General features: G+C 39.4%; 1 protein-coding gene across 2 annotated transcripts in view; it reads left to right on the top strand.

The window, feature by feature from the left end:
* Positions 1–27506, top strand: part of PTCHD4 (patched domain containing 4) — an 80787-nt gene that overhangs the window by 18495 nt on the left and 34786 nt on the right. For both annotated transcript variants that reach the window (XM_054383718.1, XM_054383717.1), the window contains exon 2: positions 6709–7189. In XM_054383718.1, the coding sequence (XP_054239693.1) occupies positions 6709–7189 (481 nt within the window). The remainder of the gene's footprint in view (positions 1–6708; positions 7190–27506) is intronic.

Here is a 27506-nt window from a genome sequence, read left to right as displayed (position 1 = left end):
CCTAGGCCACTGGGCACCAAATGCCATCTTCACCCTTGGATCCATGTCACAGAACTGGGGTGCATACACAAATTCACCTGCTGCTGCCTGAACTTTAAATGGCAAAACTATTTCACTGCTGTGCCTGTGATCCTGGTCCTGGTTGAGCAGAGAGAAGGAAAAAAAACATATAGACCATATGTGCCCCAGAATTACTTGTTGCAGTCCTCTTTGTGCTGTTTGTAAATCCTATCTTCATGTACCCTTCCTCATGTAGTGTAGTTCCGTAATCACAGCTCACATGGGCACTACTTAGCAGCTTCAAGGTCACCACTTGGGTGCATGAATGCAGTTTAGGACAATCAGGGCCAAAACTTGGGTGGCAGCAAACTATGAAGTACAATCATTCTTTTCCCAGAAGAACTGGAATGGAATCCGAGATAGACTGCACAGGAGTCTGACCTCGAGAGTGAAGGATTCAGTTTAATGATGAAAAGCTTAATGGTAGGACAAAGAATACAGGAGGTTTGATAAGAGTGTAAAAGTGAAATACAGTCTATGAGCAAAGGTTTGGTGTGTAATGAACCTGGTCTGGAAGGAAGAGGACTTATCTTGTGTTTTCATTCCTGAGAAATATGCAGGAGAAGCACTCGGTGGAGGGACAGCCTTTTCTGCTTTCCCTCTGGCCTTTACCTCTCTTGACAGCTGAAAACCTAACAGGGTGATATTAAAGGAACTAAGTGGGGAGAATCAGTCCTAAATACATCATGTCCAGCACCAGAAGTTGCTCTACAGAGATGAGCTCTCTAACAGCAATTACACTTTTCTATTGCATCCTTATAAATTCCTTCATTAATTTGATTTACTTGGAAACAATAGATCTGTGTTAGGAAGACCTCTGTTATTCTCTGTTATTAATCTTAGAGTGCCTTTTAATACGTTTCTCCTGTTCTTGTCTTTTCTCAAAGTACCTGATCAAAAACTAGAAACTCAAAACAGTCTAAGCTCTAGCACAAGTCCAGACTCATCAGGGAAGGGTGCCAGGTGGTTTTAGTTACCTTTTGGATGTTCTGGGTGCACAGGTCCTGCACTTAAAAATTACACTGGCAATCCAGAATTCCCTGGAAGGGGGCTCAAGGTCTGTGTATTTGCTAACCTGCATGCCTGAGAAGAGGCCAGTAATGACAAGACAGGTCTGCTAGTTTTGTGTTTGCATCTATCACTGAAAGGGGGCTTCTATCCACTAAGTTTTTAGCCTGATAAAGTCTAGGATCAAGTCTTCAGTAGTCTTTTGCCTTTACTGTAAATGGAGAGAGACAGGCAACTGCAAAAGACAAGCCTGATTTTGAACTGTACCTTAGGACAGGGCAGATCATCCTTTTGGTGTGTCTGGCTCTTCCCTGTTACTATAAAACAAATGTGTTTGACTAGCTGGTGAGCTGAACCTCATCGTTGTCAGATAGCTGAAAATTGCTCTTTATTGCAGCAGAGACCTAGAGGATTATGTTCTGGATAGTTCTCATGGCTACTTTTGTACATGTGATTTGTGCTGAGTGAACAGACCACATGGCCAGCATGTGTCCCTGTTCCCAGCAGCCAAGGTGCAGTTTTACCTCAAATGTATTGCCCTCAGGGCTCACTTGCCTTGGACTCTCTCACTCTCCATTGCTGAGCCGTACAAAATAGCTTCAGAGGGACAAGCACAGCAAGCAGTCTGATGGGTGTGCAAGAGCATTTACACAGCTCTGAGGGCAATAAAACTGCTACACTGACATAAATTTGCATTATGTGTGACAGTTTGAAAGGGATGCTTCAGGAACTGTTGGTAATTGGTGGCTGTGTAATAGGGATTGACTGGTATATGGTGGAGCAAAAACTATACTAGGAATAGGCATAGAGATATTAGTTTGGTCCAGGAGAAAAAACTTACTCCAAAATTTTACAGTGAGGCTAACGGGATATAGGAGCAACCCAAAATGTTAAACTTTAAATGAAAAGGGATTTTATTTATTCTATTTTTTTTCTCCTTTAAAAACTTTATGTGAACTAAGGAACTGACTGTGTCCTAACATCTCTGACTTTAAATGTAACACTTTCCATGACCAACATTTGGTAGAGTAGGAATGTCTTTATCACAGCCAGGAACAATTGCATTGATTTCATTAGGATATTTATCACACAACATATTTCAACAGACATCCCTGGTTGCCTTCTGCTGAGTATTTTTAAGCTCTTAAGAGTTTAATCAATGTTGTATGCTTCATCCTAACTTTTCTGTAATGTAGCTTGATAATTATCCATCACTCAAGTTGATAGGAGACAGAAGTTAAAGAAAAATTAAAATAGAGATAAAATTGCTGGCAAAGGTCCTGTGAGTGTACAAGGTCTCCTCTCTCCTTGCTAGGGATCTAAAATTGCATTTAAGCCATTTGCCAGCCCCAACCCCCACTGAGCAGGGCACTGGGAAGCCATGCTGTCTCAAAAATACCTTAAACCATCCATTTTTTCTGGGAAAAGGAAAGTCAGTGGAGCTCGATGCCATTCAAAACAGAGAGGAGAATACATCCTGCCCAGGGGTGGTGTGACAGTGGGCAGTGACCACATTGTGGTGGGTTGAAACCTTGGGATGGGAGTTGGGGCTGCAGCAACCGCACTGAAATTATTGAGGAAACAAAAATGATCCCAGATGATTTAATAGTGAGGGAGCATTGCTAGTATCTCTCTGGACTCTGTGCAAAGAGAATCTATGCCTCTGCTAGCACCAGCACAAAAGCTATTTAGCTCAGTAGAAGCATATGGTTTTGTTTAAATAAGTGGTCCTGCACTCAGATCTGGAGCATCCCCATGCCATTTACATAACAATTTAGGATACTGTTTATGTTATTAGGATATTTCTAGCCTGCAGTAAGGTAGGCATTTATTCTTCATCCATTCACCACTAATGATTTTTACTGGCAAACGGACAGTGAATTTGGGTGTTTAACCACATGCAAGGCCAGGTCTACACAAATGCAGGTGACAAAGTCCATCATGCTGGGGGGAATGAAGGATGATGCTGCTTACATCTGTCAGCTCTCACTCCTCTGAGAGTAGTTAGCTTTTGCACTCATCCCTTTCAGAATCTAAATCTACCAAATGGTTTTTGGACATCTAGAAAAACAGAATAGAGTACACAAAAAAACAAACAAACAAAAAAAAACAAACAAAGCAACAATTTAATTGTGTTTATCAAAACAAAGATTTTTGCTTGTCCCCAGTTTAATATCAAATAGCACATGCCCTGGTGAGTGATCTGTATTTCATGTCATTTTTAAAGATGCTTAGATGTGGAGAGAATTGGCTGCCATCAGAATGGACAATGGCCCTTTTTGTCCTCTGGGAAAACAAACACTTTGAAGTTTTCATTAGAGAGAGGAAAAAAAAAAAAGAAAGAATGAGACACATGGAGACTGCCTGGGAATCTGAAATTCAGGGTCCAACCATATTAGTGACCTTGCTAAAGGCAATTATCATCCTGTAGTCATAGATCCTCTGGAGACACATGGCATGGATGTAAAATGGTATACAATCAAGAAGCATTATTACTAATCAATTTTTTGAGTTTGTTGCATTCTTCTGTGTAGAAGACTGGAAAGTAGAAACATATGTATGCAAAATACGTAAGGGATGTGTTGTCTGAAACAAGAAACTACTGTTATAAAATTAAAAATAGAATCATGTAGGCATATGTCAGGAAGGATGTGCTAATTAACAGCAGAAAGTGCTTTTTCTTGTTCCATTGAGGAACTAGGCAGCATGAGGGATCTTATTAAAACCTGCCTGGTCTTCAGGAGTCATTTATACAAGTCATTGTGGCCTCTTTCCCCAAACCTTAGGCTCAGACCAGGAGCTTAACATCTTCTTTCCCCAAGGTGGTCCTGGAGGACAACAGAGAACTTGAGGTGACAAATAACCCCTTGAAGTGTCCATAAGACACCAAGACATAGTTTCTTGGCCTGGAGGCCTCTGGGAGATACTGAAAGTTATGTTGGTAGCACTGTGTCTTTGTTTTTCCACACTTCAAACTCCATCTGTAAAATAGGATGAAATGCAGTATTTCCCCCCCATCTTTCTTCTGTCTTCCTTGCTGAGGTTGTAGCCACTGCTGTGACTGCCTAGCACACCAGGACTTTATTCTGGAGCATTTGGCAAAGACAACATAGGAACTGTATTAGAAAGAGACCCCATTTTCCCAGATGCTGTGGTGGCAGGTTCATGTCCACACACTATAAACGCAACAAAGGCAAAACCCTAGCATAGATGGGAAGCAATCTGCCTTTGGAATGAAAGGGACAGGCAAAATGACCTCAAAGCAATTCAGCATCTCTGATTTCCTTGATTCCATCTGAAAGCTTGCTCTCCATTTTGCTGACATATGTGCTGGGTGCCCTATTGTACATCAGTGTAACAAACAGCCCTTATCTTCTGTTTCATGGGAGATATGGCAGGACATGATTTATTTGTGCCTGCTCTGTTGCCTCTTTTGAAATGTGGCCCTCGTTCAGTGCACCTTTTTCAGGGGAAGGCAGATGGTCATCGCTAAGTTTCCCATAACCTTGCGGTGTGTGCCGCATAGTGAATCAATGAAACCTGAATTACAGTCTATTGTCTGAGTTTGGAGCTGTGCTGCTAAAGTATCTTGCAGTGGCTGGAAGAGTCTGAATGTCAACACTGCATATATATTGAGGATATATGACATTTTTCCCCAGAAGTTCAAAGCAGTGCCAAAGGGGATTTTTAACTGCGAAATTGCATCTGATGTGAGCAGGGATTGCATTGCTCAAACCTTAACTACCAGCCTCAGAAGGTACCTTTTTTGAGTATGTGAATGTTAAGTGTGACCTCTCCTTCAAATCAAAAAAACCAAACCCTGAATCTAATAAAGATTCTAAGATGAGATGCCAGACTAGGACTTTTTGGAGTCCAAACAGCAGCAGCTGCCCCTCTGTGCTAGCTGTCTCTGCTTATATGACATTTGCAATGAGGCTTCAGGTGATCTGAGAAGCTGGCATCAGACTGCAAATCACCTTTCATGTCAGTTTGTGCCAGGATACCTCGCCAGAAGCTGCTATTTCAATGGGAAATAACAACTGGGAGTAGGGAAAAAATGAACTTCAGAAAAGCACTTTGTCATGTTCCTTGGGCTGTGGCAGGCAAATGCTGAAAACAGTGTGAACTCCTGCATGAGCACAGGCATAGGTAGAAAATTCTCAGTGGGAGGATTATCTCCTTTACATACCAGAGACAAGGCAAGGTGAGTATACAAAACATTTTCAGTGCTGTCTCTCAATTTTTTTATATTTATTTCCTCTATGAGCAGACATGCTGGAAGCCATCTATATTTCATCAAGCCTGGTACCTTGCTTCCTTGATTTTTCCTTGTGATGGGAATCATAACAAGGAACAGGTCTGGCAATTTCAGATAATGACCTGCGTGTAGTACAGGCGTTTCTAGAAATGGCTAATGTTGGATGTAATAGATGTTAAAAGTGTTTTCCCTAAGTGCTTCTGGCCTTTTGCAGATGACTGCTTCCATGTGTGTGTGTAGGTCAGAGCATCTCCCAAATTCAAGCTGTCAGCCAGCTCATTTCCATAGCACATCTAGGCAAAGAGCATTATCTCATGTGAACTTGCTACTGCAAGATGTTTTGTACGTCAACTGGCTTGAGAATTTTATGGTTTACTAAATACAAGAAGAAAGAAATCTAAAAGTTATACTTCAATTTACAGGGGGAAATAAGCAAAATGTTATTTGGTGTGCAGCAGACATTTAATGCCTGGGGTAATTTTTTGTTTGTTTGTTTGGGTTTGGGGTTTTTTTTGGTGTTTTGTTTGTTTGTTTGTTTTTTAATTGAAAGATTACTTCTGCTAGGACAGTTTTATCCAATTGACTGAGTCTTCTTCCTCAGTTTGCATCTGGGTTTGGTCTTCTCAATCCACACTAGAAGAACCAGAGTCTTAAAAGCAAGGATATTCCATATAGTTTTTTATATCCTAGCATATACTGAAATAAGCGAGACCAGAGTAAGTTTATATTCTAGAAGTATAAAAAAAATAAATCCTGGGTAAATCAAGGTGTAAGGCAGATTCTTTTCTCTGTGTCACTGATATAAATCCATGAAATCTTAAGCAATTCAAAAAAGTCTGATTTTAATTATGCTTTACTAGAGTCACAGTAGCTAATAAACTTTGTGAATCTGTCTACATTTATATCTGTATACTGAGGAATCAAGTCTCATTTTCTGTACATTTCCAACTTTCTAAAAGCCATTCCAAAGTGTCAGAAAATCATAAATCATAAATCTCTTGGAAATTGATCTGCATCTCAAACATTTCATATGCCAGTAATTGGAGATTTGTTGTTGTCTATCAGAGCTAAAATTTGGGAAAGTGATTGTCTTCTTCAGGACGAGGAGCTTATATGCATCTGGGACTGAAATGAATACCTGAGCAGGCCCTGAACTGCAGCACAGAATTGCAAATGAGTCTATAATGAGTAAGAAACAGTTGTGGCAGGGAACAGGGACACATCTCAAAGCCCACTGAAGTGAATATTGTGACTGGTTGACTGCAGCAGCCTTTGAGGGGAGCTCGCAGCATGTCTGTGAAAGGAAGGTAGTCAAACAGTATCACTGTATCACATCTTCTGCAGGATAACCAAATGCTCATCTCTTTTACTTTCTCTCCCAGGATGGAAGAAGCAGTTTTATTGGCCACCAGCTTGGAGGGGTCATGGAAGTACCAAACAGCAAGGACCAGAGAGTCAAATCAGCCCGAGCCATCCAAATCACTTACTACCTCCAAACGTATGGCTCTGTCACCCAGGACCTCATTGGGGAGAAATGGGAGAGTGAATTCTGTAAACTGATGCACAAGATGCAGCTGGATCACCAAGATCTGCAGCTCTACTCACTAGCGTCCTTCAGTCTCTGGAAGGACTTTCACCAGACAAGTCTCTTGGCCAGGGGCAAGATTTTGGTGAGCCTGATGTTGATTCTCCTGACTGCTACCCTCTCGAGCTCCATGAAGGACTGCCTGCGCAGCAAACCTTTCCTGGGACTCTTGGGAGTTCTCACTATCTGTATTTCCAGTGTCACTGCGGCAGGGATATTTTTCATTACTGATGGAAAATATAATTCTACTCTGTTGGGAATCCCTTTCTTCGCTATGGGTAATTATTTATCTTCATAATAATAGGATTAACAGAGCTTAATGACAGGATTGTAAATTACATCCTGGGTTATAAAGTGCAGATTTTACCTTGAGTGAAAGTCTAAGTCATTTTCATCTTGTTAAATTGATCTGTGCCTTGCCAAAAGGGAAGAAAAAAAAAAAAAAAGGAAACAAACCAAAGCGGTAGCAACAATAAAGAGCAAGTGACGTTGCTGGAACCTCATCCAATATGAAAGAGGGGCAGTTTCATTGATCTTTGTTACAGAACGAAGGAGTAATTGTTATTGAAAACCAGTCAGCTCAGCACAGAAAATGGATATGTGTTGACCTGACTTTGATGGGAGGCCAGCTGAAAGAGTAAGTTAAAACAGGAAGGAAAGATTTTAGCATTCTTCTCAAGGAGGGCTTCTCTTCCAGCTCTATCTAAGGGGCAGAGGGGAATGGGTTGGTGTAAGAACAAGATTGATGGACTTTATCTCTGAAAGGAGATTACTGTTGTGGTATTTGCCAGGCTGTAAGCAAAGGGGCCTGTCAGTATCTGTAGTGCATAATCCCTCAGTTTGTGAAGTCCCAGATTAGCTGCAGAGATTTCTTTTGTGTTACAGCCAGGCAGGAGAAGGTGCAGATGAAGAACAAGTGTAAACACCAGCACTTTTAGCAGAAGAATTATTTTCATTCTTTCTGTTCTCATTTCTGTTCCAAGTGCTTCTAGTGCATCTCTGTGGTTAATGATCTTGCTGGGAAGGTACGTTGGAAAGGAAGAAGGAAGCATGCCCAAAATAACTTGCTGAGGCAGCGCTCTTGGTGTAATCACATCCCAGTTGTCAGAGTTTTTCTGTATCATGAGTCTGAACCCCAGAAATTACTCCAGTGGCAGTTGAGACCTAAAAACCTTCATTCTGTTTTTTCGACCTGTGGACAGAAGTCTTAATCTTCAACAGTTAATTTTCTAATTCCATTCATATTTCTAGTACTCAAACTCAAGTCCTGTGATACAGTCAGAGATAACTAAATATGCAAAGCCACAAGCTGAAGTCAAGGTTTGGAGAAGGATCTTGCATTTTTCTTAAAAACCTCAACCTTTTAAAAAATGTCCAACATTTTCTTGCTCTTCTCCTCAAGAAAAGACTGTAGGTATACGCATCCCCCATTCCCATGCCTCCTATTTTGTCTGTTCCCTGATAATGCATCCATGTCACTAATGAAGGAGGCCAAGCCATGGCTTCTTCAGTCCTGCACCCAGCATCTCTGGATGAGGTGGGAAGGAGTGGGGTGAGGTGGCTGGTCAAGATTCCAGAAGGGAAAGGGAGGAGTGAGGGAAAAGATGGGTTCATGGTGGGTTCAGCCTCATTAATACTGATAAACAAAGCTCTATCAAAGTCTCTGATTTAATTCACACGGTTAAATTGTGACAGTGGCCCCTGTCATGGTCTTTCTTGTGCCAACTCTTTCAATGCTAGGCACAGCTCTGTAGTTTAAGAGGACTTGATGGAAAGAAAGTGCTGAGAGGAGGAACACCAGCAGTAGGAGTAGAGCCAGATTGTGACAGGGATGTAGCCTGACCTGATCAAGGGCTTCAGAAAAGGAGATCTGCATGGCAGAATTGATAAAAGGATGACAGTGAGGAAGGGGAGGCTGGTGCTGGTTATCAAATTATGGCAACCTTTCTGTTGGCTGTCAAGAAGTTTGTATCAAAGAATGAGGCCAAATGGCACTGCATTGCTTGTGCAGCAAGCTGAAGTAAAGGCAAAATATCAGTAAAGTGATGCAAGGCACCTCCCCTCAACTGCTTATTCCTCTGCTAATGTCCTATTTTAGATGGCTGTAGATGTGGTTGGTCTATACTCTGCTTGATAGATCACAAATTTGTCACTCCCAAGGATCTCCAAACAGTGCCTGTAGGTGAAGTTCATCTTCCTGCTGACCTCAAAAGCATCATCATCCATGCAGGCCAGGAGCAGCAGCTGAAGCGGCAATAGCATCATGCTCGATTTATACACACCCGGGAGCCCCAGCGTGCAGAGACAAGACTGGGATCTTCTGAAAGCAGAGTGGTTCACTTTCTCATCTAGGGTGGTGGTAATCCAGGAGTTTGTTTTCTATCTGCAGAAAAGTAACGTTTGTAACTTTCTGCTGTGTTTTGTGCCATCATTCTTGTTCCAGTCACTGCCAAGAGCAAAAAAGCAAACAACAAAAAAGGCAAACACAAAACCAAACCTGTTTTGAAGTGAGATATTTGCACAAAATCCTTAAATCATTTTAAGTGATCTTCAGGTTAAAAAAGAAAACATTCAAGTGATCTTCAGGTTAAAAAAGAAAACATTCAAGTAACCTTCTACAGAAATTTAATTCAGAAATCTCAGACTGAATTGCACATATCATTAGAGAACAGCTTGCAATGCCTGGGAACAGCTGCTGGTAAATATTAAACAAGAGCTTTACCATTTGTTGATCAGGAAGTCTGCATTACCAAATTCATCCTGGGTTACATCTTGCAAAGTGCCATGTACCTTTAGTCCCAGAAAAGTGCTAGCTAGTGAGACCTTTGCTTTGCTGTGGGGTACCCAGAGACTTACAGACCTGTCTCCCTCACAGGGCAGCGTTTTCTACTCTATCTGCTTTACCATGAACTGGTGTGACACCTTAGAGTAGATCCTTTGAAGATCCCAAGACAGTTAATTCTGTAGAACAATACAAAATTCTAGCCCCTGTTGTACCAGCGTCCATTGCTGCTGGTACAGTAGAAAGCAAACAAGATTTCGAATAAAAACTGAGTAAATATAGATGAGAAAGTATGCAAATTTGGGTTTCTCAGAATTAACAAATGACAGATTTGAAAGTCAGCCCTTCGAAGTCAAGTTACATATGCTTAGAAACAAAAAGGCAAACCAAGCAGTAACAGTCACAAAGTGCCTGCAAGTGCAATGCTACACAGAGTACACAGGCAGCATTCATTCTGGCAGCTACTAACTTTGGAACACTTCAGCCTGACATTTGCAAAATGTCCATTTAAAGTACATTTGTTTAGTCAAAAAATAGTTTCTTCCAAAATTAACGTTTCAAATGATTAATTTTAATGAAAATTCTGTGATGTTCTTCTGCCCTTGTCCTTTTCCCGCAGAGATGGCAGGATGCTGACATCTGAATGACAAGAGTAACCCTGGACTTGTACAAATGTTTAGGTTCATAACTGCTCTTGCAGTGCAGAGCTTTTGTGGGTTTCACGTAGAAGCCCATAGAAAAGTGAAATGTTTAATATTTTTCTAAATTTGGTCTGAATGACCTCCACATTAATTATTTACTGTATTGCTGCTGTGAGGGAAATGGTCTGCTGGGATAAAGCATATATCTAATGTACTGGGGGAAACTATTAGCTCAGGCTGCCTTTTCTCTTCTTTATCATTGAAGGTGAAAAACTTCAGTGTAAAATCAGGTATGAGGACAGTGGTGGGAAATCCTACTTGCTCTGACTCCCCTCTTTCTGATGCCAGTCAGCTCAGACAGCTGCCTCAGGTAAACCAGTTTCCCCAGTATAGTGTTTACCACCGAATTTTTTGAGTTAGTGAGGAGCAACTCTTCAGAAAGGTCATTTGCAAATAGTGCTCTGGTTGCCAGGATCTCCTGCAAAGAGACACAAGAGGTTCTGATTTTTAGCTGTGCATAAACCAGACAAATGGCTAAATGTGATGAGTTAGAGAACATGGTCTTCTTTAGTCTCAGTGCTTCCTCCTTTAGGAAATGACCTAGATGTTTTGTGTGTCTGGGTGCTGGGTTTTTTTGGTTGGTTGGTTGGTTGATTGGTTTGTTTGTTTGGTTTTTGGGTTGTGGTTTTTTGGTTGGTTGGTTGGTTGGTTTGATTGTTTGTTTTTAAGTTAAGTTTTAGTAACCACCATGTCAAATCAGAATACCTTGCATTTCTCTTCTGTGGCAATTACAAACTGCAGTTTCTTCTTCAAGTTTGACACTAGCAGAGCTATCACTGCTGGATGTGTTTCAGGGAGGACATGGAGGGTCAAATTGTTACATTTCAGGCTTGTTCTTGATGTCAGAAATGGACTTGGTTAGATGTTCACATTTGCCTTTCGTGTCTGGATTCACAACACATTTCAAAGGGATGTTATGTACATGACATAATTATGGTTTCCCATGCCTAATCATCACTAATTAACGTAACCAGAAGGTTAACTACGTAATTGAGATATTATTGCTCCCATGATTTGCTTTTTAATGCACAGGAACCAGTCTGATATCATCAGAGAGATAATCATTTAACTCAGATGAGGCTCTGACTATGTATCTTTAAATGCAGGTATATTAATTCTATTATTTCACATTATAATTATTTTTGGCCAGTCCATGAAGTACCTCATTGTATAGTTTAGTGGAAATCTTGTGTTAAACATGTAACTACAGTGTCATTAGAGTGGAATTATTATTTTTATATTGTACAATACAAAGATTTCTTAGAAGGATGGATTCACAGTAGATGTAAGGAATATTTTCTGACTTTTGTAAGTTCAAACCATGAAGGCCATAAGATCTTCATGAGAATGGTTATTTTTGAGTCTTTAGAGAAGACTAAGCTCAATGGGTACCCTACAACACATTGCATATTACTACTAATGTTACCAATAACAACAGTTAGCAGTAGTGTAGTAAAGAGACATAAAAGCTTTAGGAAGCAATAGGCTACCTCTGTCCAGTTCTAACGCCATACCTGATGTAAGAGTGCAAGACAGATGACAGTGTAGACTTTTCTGTTAAAGCTCCCAGTTACTTTTTCCCTTGAGTTACTCAAATAGAAGAAGAAAGCAAGGCAAAAAGCAGACAGGACTCCAGGAAGTTATTAGTATTTCAGACAGAAGCAATCTAACCTCTTTCAAATGGCAGCTGTTAAAATAATGGCTAGTGATCTCCTCTCAGTAAATTTGAGATGTCACAGTATTACCATTGGTGGTTGAGCTGTGGAAAACTACAGGAAAAAAAGTCGTAGTGCAGATGAGGAAATGTTTTTTTTTAATCTTAGAAGACAAATATGAGTGCTAAAATGCATGCTATTGCTAGTTTACCTGTACATAAAGTATCACAGTATTTCCAAAGTTTGCTTCAAGCAGTGGACTTTCTGATTACAACTGCAACTTAGAAATGTTTAAGAACTGACTGTGACTTTGGTTTTGTCCTTTTGATGTAGCAGTAAAGGAAATCCCATATGAATCTCATATTATATGATCATCTACCTGTATGAGCAGCAAGACAATGACTCTTTAGAGCAAAGAGAACTGCTGCCATAAACTGCCACAACTCCACACCTTAGAAATAAAGTGAATCAGTCATTTTAGATGTTATGGCAGTTCATGTCCCCAGAGACTCAGCAGATCATTAAAGACTTGAAAATACCTTGACCTTACTGAGAAAATGTCAGTTCTCGACTTTTATAGTGGGAAGTGAACATTAAAAAAAAAAAACACACCAACAAAAAAACAACAAACACCCCCCCCAAAAAAAAAATCACAAAACCACAAACCAACCAAAACACAAACAAAAAACACCCATGAGACAGAAAGAGAAAAAAATGGAGGTGTAAAAATGTTTAAAAGTGCCTATTTGGATGGACAAATAACATAGATAATCATATGCATGGTTTTAAACATTCTCCATAGTGGTAAGATTGATTTCCCAATGACCTGGTATAGTCCCTAGTAAGTCTATTCCTAGTTGCAGAGGGCTGTTTTTATTTGTTTGTTTTTTTTTTTTTTTCATTTCTGTATGAAAGGATAACATCCCCAGAACAATCTTAACTGTATTTTGAAGAGAAAACAAAAGCATGTCTGGAATAGTCTGTTACACTCACACCTGGCCCTGCAGCTGTGTCCTGAAGCTGCCATGTTTAAGGAGAGGCAACAGGGCTGGGGTTGTCTTCAAACATAGGTGAGATGAGGATAATTCTGCCTGGGTCCTTCTCATGCCTGTCAGAAAGAGGTGCAAGAAGCACCTCAGTCCTAACAACAAGGTTTGTAGCACCTAACTTCTGGTGTCCAAATATTCCTCTCTGAACTGAGGTGACACAACTTTATTTGCAAGCAGTAGAGAGAAATAGGCAACCCCAAAGTAATTTGGACCAACACTTAGTATATATTTATAATTAGTTGTATTAATTTCTCTAAGGTCCCAGCCATCTCTGAAAACATGAGGGTGTGTGCTTAGACTTTAACACATAAGGTTATAATCATAAACTCTAAGTTTTATATGCAGGTATGTATATCAGCACATATGCATAAACTGACTTGAATCTCTTACAGATTGACTTCTAACTCCACTTTTCAAGTAGAGACTTGCAGAAGGTCTTTTTGTCAACTCAAATGTCATCATCCCTTAGAGCAATTTCTCCAGTTCAGGTGGTAGATCTGCAGGTCAGTGATTATGAGGCTCCCCTCAAGTTGAAGCATTCATCCTAGAATTGTTGCCCAAACACAGACTATAAGTACCAGGTTCTCCACAACAGAGCAAGTACAAAAGACATTGGATGGGATTGAGAACAGTTAGCTAAACTCTTCTTCCATCTGACTCTAGTGGGAACTCAACCCATTTGTCCAAAGTGAAGTCTCCAAATATAATTGTCTTTAATTGTTATTGTTATTTAAACATCTTCCTCAGCTCTCCATCTGCAGCTAACAAACTGGTAGCTGTCTGTTGAGATGCTTCTTATTTGCTGCAAGCATTGCTACAATCCTTTGGGAAAAAAAGGTTAGAGAGAAAGAGTATGTTTTGAGCAAAAATGTCAAAGGCTAGAAGGAATGGTTTTCTTTTGCACTTAATTTGTGTTTAGTACTCGTAATCGATACACAAATTCTATTCAGATACTAAAGGATGTTTCGTTTTCAAGTGCCTCACGCATTTGTCTGGAAGTCTTATGATTTCATTTTTCTAGCCTTTTATGGCAATGCTCATTCCTGTGACTGGGTTATTTAAGGTTCTTTAGTGTATTCACCTTTTTTTGCACGTTGATCAAATTGAGCAGGAGTTTTGTTCCCTGCATTTAGTATGTATCAATGCACATCACATTTACATCTGGCTCATTTGGGCTGGAAAGGAGCTGCATCATGGCAGAAATGATTTAGCTCCACGTATATCATCCCTAATAGGGCAATGCCAAATCCAGCCTTGAATAGCACCGTCGCTAGCAATTCCATAACCTGTCTCGACAGCTTGTTCCGGTGCTTAAACAGCCATACATTTATAAAGGTATTTCTTCTTATTTTCACTGCTGCAGCTTATGCCTATAACTTCAGTCTGTCTGGCCTGACTGTGAAGTTTAATTTTTTCACAATATCTATGTGTTTGCAGATACTTTTAGGATATTTTATTTGTAGAGCTATGCTGACTTCAGCTTGGATATAATTTCCTACCAGATCATTTCTTCCTGGTTGTTCTGCTGTTACTATTATACTTTCCTGAGAGCTCCATCCATAGGGGAAAATTGAGGGCAGCTTCTGGTCTCATCTGGAGCACTGTGGAGCTATCTGCAGGAAGGAACAGATATGGGGTAGGTTGAGAATATATCCTGTGGTCTTTGGTGTGGTGGGAAAATGTAGTCTTGCATTGTCCTTTCTCTTCTGCTATGAAGCAAAGGTGGGCTCAACTATCCGAGGAAGCATAGAGTTAATGATCCTATGCTCTATTAAGCACATCGTTGACATACCTTAGGTATTGTAGAAAAATTAAAAATTATGCCCCTGTTTTTAAAGCAAAAATGAAAGGCAGTAAATGTATTTACTTTCTCCTGGAATAGATTTTGTGTGCAAATAGCCCCTGGAACACACTTGTGAGATACGGTTGTGCCTCAGAGTTCAACATGATTCAGACAGGGTTGGACTTCACACAACTAACGAAAACATCTTTGTTATTTTGCATAACACTGCAACACTAAAACCTAATAGTAAGGAAAGAGTATAAAAATTAATAGCCACGTTCAAAAGCCCAGTTAAAAAATGGATACAGAGAGATTTTGCTGGTGAAGAAATTTTCCCACAGCTGCCCTCTTTCAGTCTGATAATTTTCTCCTGAAGAGGTAGGAAAAGGGTACAGAATGTTTGCCAAATGATCTAAATCAATATTTATCTGCTATGTTAATCTACAATGTCAAAAACTTTGCATAGAATTAAAGGCTTAAAGAGTCTATTGCAAATATAAAACCAACTAAAAAGACCTAACTCAATATTGTATCATTTATATGTCTTCCTTTGTGCAACCACTAACCAACTGAGGCTTTAATAATTCAGTTTTACCCTTCCATTTTTGGTCCTTTTTTTCACTCCATTTCTTTTCCATGAAGTGACTTCTTCTCTCTGGTGGGATAACTGCCTGCAGTTATATACAGCATGAGGAAGCCACTCTGGCTTAGGGCTCATTACTTCACAAGTGGCAACAAATGGTAGCAGCAACCTCTGTTATTCAAGAAGTATCTTCCATGTCATTGGCATATGCCTGTGTTACTGGCCTTCAGGCAAAGGTATACTGAGGTATTATAGCTGTGATTTTCCAGCTGAAGCAGGTCATGTCTCATCCATGCTTGCCTAACTGTGAGATGAAGAAAGAAACATTATTTTGGATGCTCAAAGTGGTAGTGGGAGATGCAGCCGCAATAGATGTAGGCACAGGGCTGCAAGTGGGATGAAAACCTCAGGTTTTGCAGCTTTGGATCACTAAAGACACTCTTTAATTTTTGTTCTGCAAGAGTGAGTATGCTGTCCTCATTGTCTTGGCTAAATTTCAGCACGGATGATTGCATTTCTATCTTCAAATTGTTCCTGCTTGCAGGTTTGATGCAGTGCTGATGAGCACTGCCTGTCTTGAAGTACTGTGCATCTGGTGCTCTATTGAGCAGATGCTGGTTTTCACCCAGACATGGCTGTGCTTCAGTGGTGAACGCAATACCGCACTGTGTGGCTCAGCAGCCTCTAAAATCATTTACATTCCCTGAGAATAGCTCTGTCTTGGCATGTTGTCATTGTATTTCCCAGCAGCAATCTGTGGTATTTCAGCACCAGGGATTTTTATTGCCCATGCTCTCTATTCTTGAAATCTAAGGAAGAAAAGCATTTCTCTGAAGTCTAGCATGACACTTAGACTTGTCCAACCCATACGTCTCAGCTCATACAATTGCAAATTTGCCACAGACATTTTAAGTGCTGTAGCTTCTCCTGGTTTTAAGAACTCCATTGCTGTTGATATTTTGCATGTAAAGAAAACTGTTTTGCTAGCACATCCATGAAAACAATTAATACTATGTCATTTTGCAAATTTTACACCACTCAGGAACCATAGGTGTGGTCTACTACAGGGAGCACTTGCATTGCTTTATGAAGAGGAGCAAATGGCAGATTGCTGCACACCTGGTAAGATCCTACCAGGTGACATTTTCTGTGTTTCTTTAAGTTTCTAGTTAATACTTTTACTGAGAAATTATTACCCTGCAGAGAGCACAGGGAATTGCCAAAGCTGAAGGCAAAGAGGTATTCTGCATACTGAATGCAGGGTAATGAAACATTTTGTCCTAAGCTAACTTAAAACAATTTAGCACAAAGTTTTCAGTTAAGGCAATTTAAACTTTCTGAAAGTAGACTGAGAACCCTGGGAACAGAAAGTCTGTGTTTGGAATAGGTACCAAAGCAAAAAGAAACTGCAAAGAGCAAAACCAAACTCTTCTAATGTACAATCTTCTCATGGGAGCAGTTGAAAGAGAAGACGACCCCACAGGTGAGATGCTAACTACACTACTGAAAGCATTATCAGAAAGCACAGTGTTTGGGCTGCACAACAGCTGAATATATCAGGCAAAAAAACAGTGCAAATATCCCTTCCATTACACTTCCAGTAAACTTAAAGGCACTACACTTAGGAGTGGATGCAGCTGGACTAATCTAGTCCTTGGTGATCTGCAGAATTGCAGCTCAGGGCATTTTGTAATCCCTTATGTGGGCTCTCTATTCAGAGCTAAGAAACAGTAATAACTTTATCATTCAGTTAGCCTGCTTTTAAATTAATAACCTTGGTAGTATATTGAGGGACAGGAGGCCTTGCTAATCATAGATAGAGATGTCCTACCTCTTTCTTAAGTTATTTGAAGTCAGGCTCTGAACACAGTTAATGAAGCAAGTCTCAAAAGATCTCTTTTTTACGTGGATTTTGACCTCTAATATGTTTTCCCTGAGGGGAAAGTAACAGAATCTCTTTTCCTTTAACAGTGTATGTAACTGTGGCACTGTTCCTCTGATATCTTCAATAGGAAAATGAAGCACACTGGTCCCTTTTCCACAAATATAAGACTAAGTTGTTAGGAATTATTTTTGGTTTCTTGTGGAGGGGATTGGATTAACTTTACACAACAAAACAAAGACGATGTTTCAGGATGATAAATTTTAGCCTAACACTCCTCTACTGAGTATGGTATATTAAGTAATAGGTGAAATCAGAAGGAAGCTTTAGGTCATTGAATCTACCTTCTTGTCACTTCATCTCAGGATGTCTTAAATCTGAAGCTTAGTGGATGAGTTTCATTTCAGCTAACATTCACCTTCCAAAATTTGGGCACTTGTTCTAGACTTTAGCGTGATTTCTCATATCATTACAACAAGGAATCTAAGCACGACTGCCAGATCAAGCCAAGGCTTTACCTAACAAAGTACCCTATCTCTGGCAATGTTTTGTCCTGCTGGCAAGACCAGCAGGACAGGGCAAGTGCACAGTTTCTAGGCTATCCATCTGGTTCAGAGAGGCATGGATAATGTCTCTGCACTTAGTAGCTCTTCTAGGATTTTAGTGCTTGCTTTTTCGCCATGTGAACTGGTAGCATCCACAAGTCCATCTTAACTCCATGTTGTAGAAAGAGTTACCACTTTTTGAAACTGTCATAACTATATCATCAGTTAGTTTCACCAGTTACTTCAGGTTTTGTGTAAGAAGAGAGAAAGTGAATGTATCTTCCCTAAAGACTTTCCTCATATTATTCATAGTTTTGTAATTGTCTCCTCCATTAGGCTGATGAGGTCCTATCTGTTTAAATATCAGTCATATAAAGCCTCTATATATGGGTCTGGCCATGTTAGATTATGTTTGGATGACACGTGGAACCCAAATTCTCTATAACTTTTTGAAGAGACAACCCCAAATACATGTAGAGAGATAAAGTTCATAAAGAAAAAAAAAAAAAAGACTGCTCTGCTGGAAATCTGCTCAAAGCCATAACATCCCACTCATGTGCAAGTTTTTGGTATCCAACAAGTCAGAGTTCCTTAAAAAGAAAACTTTTGCCATGAGTCAGTGGATCCCAAGTAGAAGAGATCAGCACCTCTCTCTCCACATCCCTTCATAAAGAAGCTTTAGAGAGTAATGAGGTCACCCTTCAGCCTTTTTTTCTCCAAACTACACAATCCCTGTGTCCTCAGCTGCTCCTCATGAGACACACTTTCCAGGCCCATCACCATCTTTGTTGCCCTTCTCTGAATGCAGCCAAGTGCCTTCAAGTTTTAATTCAAGTTTAAATTCTAGTTTCACCAAAAGTCAGAGAAGTTAAAGACTTCTTTCTCATAAATTCATTTGAAAAGAAATTGTCAAAATATTATGCCATTGATCCAAATGTAGGGAAATTCCATTTCCTAAGAAAAAGTGATAATTATTTCTACTTTTCCTAATTTTTTTTACTTATTACTCTAAATCTTCTTTTTTTTTTTCTTCTGAAAAAAAAAGGGAAATAGAGAAAAGCAGAGGAAAAAAATGGTATATGAGAAAATAAAGAAAAGAAAACATCCAGGAGTTCCGTTTGCTGCTTAAATTCTAAACACGCAGGAATGAAAATAACACACTTTAGTAATCAAAATATATAAATAAAAAAGATAAACCTTATCTTCTAAAATCTTCATGTTAAATATTATATCAACAGATATTTTAACATCCTAAATCAAATATTTACCTGGAAATAAATAGTAAATATTATCCTATAAATGACTTTTTTTAATGGTGCAATTATTATTTCCATTATGTCATGGAAAATAGGTCTTATTAAACAAAACTAGTTTTTAAATTTTTCTCAAAGTTTTCCAAAGTATAGAAACCAAGAAATCATGCTGGTGTAGTATAATTAAGTTAATGGTAGTGTTATTTACTCCTGCACCTTTTGATAACTGCATGTATTTGTACTAAACGAAATCTCTGTACCTTATATTAAATGTACTAATGAAATATTAATTTAAAAATGCACATTTTTTTTTCTTCAGGAAGATGTGAACAATCAGGCCAAAATATTATTTTTTCTGTGCTGTTCCACACCTTTTCCCATGTTCTGGAGTGAAAAAGAACTCAATAGTAGTAAAATTCTCAGATAATGCAAGCTTTGACAGATAAAAATAATGAAAATGCATGCCAAGCACATTGTCAGGCAAGCATTCATTTTGTCAACATGTGCTTCATCACAGTTAAGTGCTAGATTATGCATTGAGAAACAAAGAATGTGTTCACATTTGCAAGATGAGCAATTGCATCCCCGGAAAGCAGAAACAATAAGATCAGGGTGGATAACGCAGTGACTATGAGTTCCTAGCGTGCTGCTCTTGTTAGCATGGCAGGATGAAATTGCAAATGTGTGCTAGAGGAAGAACAGGAAGGTGACGTCAATTAGGTAAATGACTTTAGGAAAATGCTAATTGGTATTTTAATTGGGATTCACCTGATAAAGCGTAGATGTCTGTCACACACGCAGTATCTCCATGGCACTGCTGAGCCCTTCCTAGATTATGTTTCAAAATGTACTGCATTCCTTCACTGGAAGGAATACAATGTTCATGTTGTTTTCAACAGCAGGCAGTCATATAGGGCACATGGAGATGACAGAATAAGATCCATTGTATGGAAGCTGCAGTTAAACTACTTCACACCAGAATAAAGGTGCAATTCTTTTACACCAAAAACAATTAACCCCTAGAATAATTTTTACAGGATTTGATGGAATCTGCATGACTAGAAACTCTCAGGCTAAGACTGCATTTCTTGGTGTACAGGCTATACCTCACAAACTGGAGTTTGATAGGGAAATGATGGGATACGAAGTTTGACAGGCGATTGTAATAGCGTTCCTTAGTCTTCTTTTACAGAAGAGCAGAAACTTTGTCTTCTGTCTGTGGGAGGAGGAATGAGCTTTGCTTTCAGTTATCCTAAATATTCATCTTCTCAACCTTATCCCTCTATTCCGTTTTATGCCTATCTTTAGATTATTTTCTTTACTCATCATACTCCTACACATATTCTTACAGAAAAATCAAATAGTCTTAATGTTCCTATCTCCATGTTATGTATCTTCTTTTCTCAAGACTGCTAATTAAAAAACAATCTGTTACTTAATGCAATTTGGTAAGACTGTCACATTACTACCAACATACCAAAATTCCAAAATTACATAAAAACTTTCTTCTTAGTACACTTTACTAAGTGCCTGAGCTCCACTGATCCATTTCATAAATATAAAGGTGTTGCTGTTTTGCTTCATTTGTTCTAGAACATTTCTAGCTTTTAGACTCTTCAGAGCAGCCATGATTCATCTGGCAAATTATTTCCAGGCCTATATGTCTTTTTACTCATATAAATCCAATGTGTGTAAAATCACTGGAAAGCTATTATTGTTTGTATGGCTCACTGGCTTTTAATAACTCCTATAACAGTAAGACTGCATGAGATGTTGCATCACAAGGATTTTCTCTAGCCAAGCCATACTGCATCTCTTCTGATAGTTTCTGTTTTCATATTACCTCTAGCTATATATTAGTCTTATCAACACTTCTTCCATAAACCCACCTGGTGTGTCTACCTTGTGGCTACTGTGGAGTCCCAACAAAAAGCCAGTGGAATGCTCGCATCTATTAAACTGTGCATTGCCTCTCAGCACAGAGATTAATTTCACTTAGTTCTCTTTAATACTTATCTTTCCTTTTGCCTAGACACAAAAGCTAGTTTCTGTGGCTAACAATTGCCATACTCTGTCTCTTAAGATGAGCATCATGATTAGTTTTTCACTTTTTTCAGTCCTTTTTGTCACCGCTTTTTGTCTTTCCAGTACAAACTGGCAGCAATTAATTGAATCTAGTCCCAGCCATCATTCCCTTTACACTAGTGTGATAGAGAGTAAGGTAGAGTATTTTGGCTTTATGCAATATATTGAAGGAAGACATCTCAGTAAGAGCCAAAATTCAAGCTCTTCTTATCCAAGTCATAGCCCGTGCTCTTTAGCACACCCACTGGTTCTGTGATAATCACAATGTGGAATTCACAGCAGCATAAAGCCCATATGCAGTGTTTCACATTGTAAAGTAAGACCAAAATGGGCCACTTAGAGTTTTCTGTCTCACCAGCTATCCCTTCATGGTTTTCTTTTTGTAGCTTGCATTCCTGGGATCACTGCTGGATAGTAAATTTCCAGTATAACAGATTAAGGCAACATGCAAACCATTTGGGAACGTAGCACTTTCTGGAAACTGGAAGCGCTGCTTCATGCAATCTGTGTTTAGAATTACCAGCAGGAGGAAGCAATTTTTAAGGGAAATGGAAAAAAGCAGTTATATTGCTTTTTTTCTTTTTGTCTCTATTAAAGCAGTTTGACTTGCTGCTGACCATCTCCTACTGATATTGTCATATCATTTCCTTGCTGCCACAGATTTATCTAATCATATATTTTTCTTCTACTCTGTTTTTGCCTCTTATACTCCAGGATTTCTGTGGTCTGTGTATTTCAACTGTTCTTCTTTCTTCCTTTTTTCCTACAGCCTTATATGACCTTACTGCGGTCTTTCTTGTTTCTCTATTTCTAGTCACAGTATTTGCTTCCTATTTGCATCAAACATGACTTGTGACCACAAACGTCCTTTAACTGCATTGCAAATCTCTTCTTTGGTTCCTAAAGAATTCAGGATAACAGTGTTCCCCCCCCTTACCTTTTCATCTTAGAGGCAGCATTCCCGTAAATCCCTCTGTGCTAGCTGCATGCTGCATGCTCCGATAATCCCCAGATGAGGTGACATTGTCAAACCATAATCCATAGTCTCCTTGTTGCCTTTTCATATTTGCTAACTCTGTTCTTTTAATAGTCAAACATAATAATCTTCCAACTGACAACAAAGGCCTCAGTTTATCTGCAGAGAGTGGCAGAGGATCCAAGCATCAAGGCTGGAAGATTCATCCCAGTAACCCTGCAATATGTGCTACCTACTTGCCCAGGTACTGCTTTGTACTGTCTGCTCACACCAGATACTTGAATCTAGCAAACATATCTCAGGAGCATTGGGATGAGGCTGGGAGTGGGACCATGATGAGGAGCGCTCAAGGACCTAACTGACAAGCAGGTACTTGGCTCTCAGCTTCCGGTCACCTTTTACCACATCTTTTGAAATTATCTGGTTGCTCTTCAGAAAATGGATTAGTAAAATGACGTAGGCTGCACTGTTCATCTGCACTTTACTTCTTGGATTTTGATGGGGTAAAATCTACCATGGGCTGCAGTAGCTGTGTTGCTAATTGACTAGGTGAGATCTTTTCATGCTCCTTCACAGAAAGTTCAGCTCTTAGGTTTTACTTCTCTCTCAGATCCTCATCTTCTTCATTCACTGATGAGCTCTACAATGCCTGTGTCAGGAAGGACTTGTTGTTTTGTTTCTGGTATAAGCAGAGAAACAGGAGACTCAAGAAAAAGGAGAGCTTCTTGTACCAGATACTGCCAAACACTTGACTAAGATGTGTTTGTAATTTTCCATTTAAAAAGTCAATAAATAAAATATAGGTAACATTGGCTTTATAGTGAGACAAAATATGTATGTGGTGTGCCAGAGAAGAGGCTTCTCTACTTCATCCTTTATCAGTCTTCCCTCTTCCCAAAACTCTTCTCACTAAATCAGTGTGGATATGGAAGAAACCGTTGGCTTTTCTCCCTGGCTTCTCGTTTTCATGGCTGAATTCACAGCATGAGTCTATCAAAGTCTCAGAAGTGCTTTAGAAATTAATTTGTCTGGGATAGCTTGCAACAGATGTGCTGTTGGCTTCTACATTTATTATTTCTCTGTTCATATCAGGGACATTGGAACTAGATGATCCTTGAGGTCCCTTCCAACCCTAACAATTCTATGATTCTATGATAACATGGCCCTGTTCTGTGTGATCCATTCCAGGCCCTGAGGACTTTGCAGCACAATCTCATTATGGAGATTGAGAGAAGGTAAAACAGAAAGATTTGACCAAAGTTACAGAGAAGTACTGGCTTTAGAAATTTAATGTGACCCTTGCGTCTTTGCATAGTCTGATTTGCACCATCCCACTGAACAGATATAAAACATGGGTAGGAGTAACCATGGAGGAGACCAGATGTCTGCTTGGGAAGACATCCAGGACTTTCTGTTACTGCATGAAGAGAGAAGAACAAGTCACTCAAACTACTTTCTAATTCAGTACTTGTGAATGAAATATTTTCTCTCACCATAAAGCATCTATTTGTGATAGATGCAACTGAACTCTTGTTGGAATCAGGCCACAAGTTACTTGACTAAGGAGGGTGTTGCTGCAGAGGTGGAGGTGCATTGCACCAGTGGGATATAGCTGTTTGCTTCGTGTTTGGCCATAAGCCACCACCAAAACCCTGTGAGAGGACTGAGACAGCTGCTGTAATGCTATATGTGTCTATGCTATGCACTCTGGGACCTCCCTTCAAGTGCAGATTAGCATTTAAGGTGAAAGAGGATAAAGAAGGGGAGCAGCTTGCTCATCTGCTGGTCTGCAACCAGAAATACCACTCAAAGAGCTACAAACAAGTAAAAATATCTATATCCTCTTAGGAAAGCCATAATGATATTGGGAAAGTCACAGTTTTTCTGAAAATACCTCAAACATCCTAGATGTTTGGCTGATAAAGTAGAAAAGAGGAAAACTCTTTTGCTCAACGAAAAGATAAACAAGTGTATCAGACACAATGCCAACAGAATTGCTACAGGCACCAGCTTCACCAGAGAAATAGCATGAGTAGTGATAAATAATTTTAGTAATCCCTGACTGATATTGTCATTCTTCTGTTCAAGTATCTAGCTGAAGTCACAGCATAATTAACCTTGGCTGAGTTATAAGATCAGCAATGTCCTGAAGAGACACATGTGAGTAGGAAATTTATCTGAAAATCTTACCAGAAATTTTACATATAGCATTTCACAGCTAAATATGAGCACTTATAAGAATTTTTCTAAAAAGTGCTAAAGGTGAGATATAAGACCTAAGCCTTTGTAAGGGAACTCTTTTTTTGTATCGCAGAAGTAAGTACATCCAGAGTCATAAGCAGGATGAGGCTCAGATACATACACATTCATGGTACTGGGGTACTATGTAGTTAATGATGATTATCAATGTACTGTTGATTTGGCATATTCTTCCTTAATACAGGTCAACTATTGTATGCTTTCACATCTTTGCTGTCGTCAAATCCAACTGTTAACCTGACACTGCTAGGTCACGAAAAACCATGTCCATAAGCACCACATCTATGCATCTTTTAAATACATCCAGGGATGCTGGCTCTACCACTTCCCTGGGCAGCCTGTTCCAGGGCTTGACAACCCTTTTGGTGGAAAAGTTTTTCCCAGTGTCCAACCCTAACCTCCCCTGAAGCAGCTCAAAGCTGTTTCCTCTTGTCCTATTACTTGTTACTGGGGAGAACAGACTGCCCCCACTTTACTACGACCTCCTTTCAGGGAGTTGTAGAGATCCATAAGGTCTTCTCTCAGACTCCTTTTCTCCAGATGAAACAAGTCCACTTCTCTCAGCTTCTCTTCATAAGACTTATTCTTATACAAGCCAGGATGCTATTGGCCTTCTTGGCCACCTGGGCACTCAGCTGGCTCATATTCAGATAGCTGTCAACCAACACTCCCTGGTCTTTTTCTGCTGGGCAGCTTTCCAGCCACTCTTCCCCAAGCCTGTAGTGTCGCATGGGGTTGTTTTGATGTAAAGAAGACATTGCCTTCCCATAAAACACAATCAGGAAGGTTTACACAGCTCTTCCTGCATTGTGTAGTTATTTAATGAAGATACACTCATTCTTTTTTTTTTTGTCTTAGTGTCTGCAAGCCCACCTGGGACAGGCAGCCATCATTGCAAGACTGTTGATAAGGTTTTATCCTGTTTTATCCTTCTGCGTTGCAAGGTATTTAGGTGACAAAAAGCTTTAAAATTGCCTCTTAAGTATGGACTGAAGCCAGTTTTTCTCCTTTAAACATGTGTAGTAGATAAGGTTAAAACCTGGAAAACTACTGATGAGGTTTTTGATCTAAGAACTGAGCCTGGAACAGAACAAACAACCATGAGCACCTTTATGTAGTTCTGCCAGTAGCAGCATCTTGCACAAAAATAGAACATCTAACTATTACAGAGAAAATGTGGGAAGAAATAATTTAGATGAATATGTGTCTTTGGATGGGTGAAGGGAATCAAGATTTTTTCCTTCTTAGGACAGAAAAATATACCAACCAACCACTCATCCTAAATCTGTTATCCATTCTGATGAAGTTTTGATGACTTAAGCTTCTTCTTTGTGTTACTTAAGGTAGTTTTAATATCTTTCTATAAAAATTAATTTCTACTCTGACAGGGGAAAAGGCATAAACGGTATATTCTAAGGAGCAGCTACTATAATTACACTGAAGTTATGATGAGACTACAATATAAGCTGCATTGCAGTTAACATTGAGGTACTTTTCATGCCCATTTTTCACATAACTGACAGTTCATCTGTGTGATGCAGTAATTGATTTTTTTTCTCTGTTTGTTTCATGCTTAATAAGCATAGTTTGGGGCACAGAAGTAGTAACAAAAGCATTTTAGCCTAAATATAATTATATAGAAACAACTTCAACTTGCAACATAAAATGCTTTCACTCTCTACAAGCAGGTTTATATAACAAAGTGTACGACCATGAATGTGTAACTGGTAACTCTCCTAGCAATCAGACACTGTAGTGGCAGATCTCATAGGGAACCAAAATCAGAGAACTTAAAAAAGATTGGTGAGTCTTCCTTCAGCTGGCATATCAGATCCATGGAAGTCTGTGCTCAAAAGATGCAGTTCACTCATTCTGATTTGTTTTAAATAGAATACTCAAAAATGCAGATTTTTGAGGCATTACATGGCCTCTTAGCTCATTTGAGTATTTTAACATAATTTCAACTTTTGCCTTCTGTCCTTCCAACACACTCTTAACTCCAGTAAAAGGAGCTGAGCAAGGAACAAGCTGAAAGCAGGAATCTTTGACTTACAAATTAAAATTTGAGTCTGATAATTGATGAATTACAGTATCAGCATTGCTCTCTATTTTGAACCAAAAGAAATAAAGATGCAAGTTTGTTTTTTTTTTAATAACAATAAACATGGAGATCTAATTCCTTTTTATGCTCTGTGATCACATACAAAAGACCTAATAAAAATAATTGCATTCGACGTCCTATTTTTGGAGAAATGCATAGCTAGTATTTAGGAAGAGTCTTATTGCTCTGATTTATCTATTAATGAAGCAAAACCTAGTTAATTACCTAATTTGCATGATATTTTGCATCTACATAGATGCTAGGATGAGCACTGGGGAGAGATTTTGCATCAATCCATTTTTAATAAGTTAATGAAGTTGGCCAGGCTGACTCTGCAGATCAAGTTATTAGATGTTTTTCTCCTGTTGACCTGAGACCTTGCAAACCAAGGTGCAGATCAAACAAGCTTGTGGCCTGGGTAAGGCAGGACCTTTCCTGCTCCAGTACCAAGGTGTTACTACACAGGAGCTGCAAATTGGTAACCTGCTTGAGGTGCCCAGTTATTGTTCCATTTGTCTTGAGTGGAGGCAGTGAGAAGTAGCTTGAAGCTTCCTATCTCTCACCTGCTTCCTTGCCTACTCCACTGCACCATTGCTCTGAGGCAGGATATAACCTTGAAAACTGCAAAGGTCAGTAATACTAAGACAGAAAATGATAGGTCTACTGCTGCTTTTGCCTCCTTTTTTACATCACTCTTTCTGCGCTCCATGGCATTTCTTACCACTCTTTGTCACTCTTTTGTTCCCTTGCACGGGGATGCCTTCTTTCAACCTACCTATCCTCCTGTCAGTATGTGCTTGATGTTTCTGCACCACATGTATCTGTCAGGAGATGCCTCAAGAAAAAAAAATACACAATTTTCCCTGAGGCCTTCCCAAGCCCTGTGCAGTGTGTTAAGATAATTTGTACAAGAATGCATCTTCCCTAACATTAGCTATTTA

The sequence above is a fragment of the Indicator indicator genome, chromosome 9 (genome assembly GCF_027791375.1).
Source record: "Indicator indicator isolate 239-I01 chromosome 9, UM_Iind_1.1, whole genome shotgun sequence".
NCBI lineage: Eukaryota > Metazoa > Chordata > Aves > Piciformes > Indicatoridae > Indicator > Indicator indicator.
Note: the sequence above shows the minus strand (reverse complement) of the source record. Positions and strands in the feature narration are given on the sequence as shown.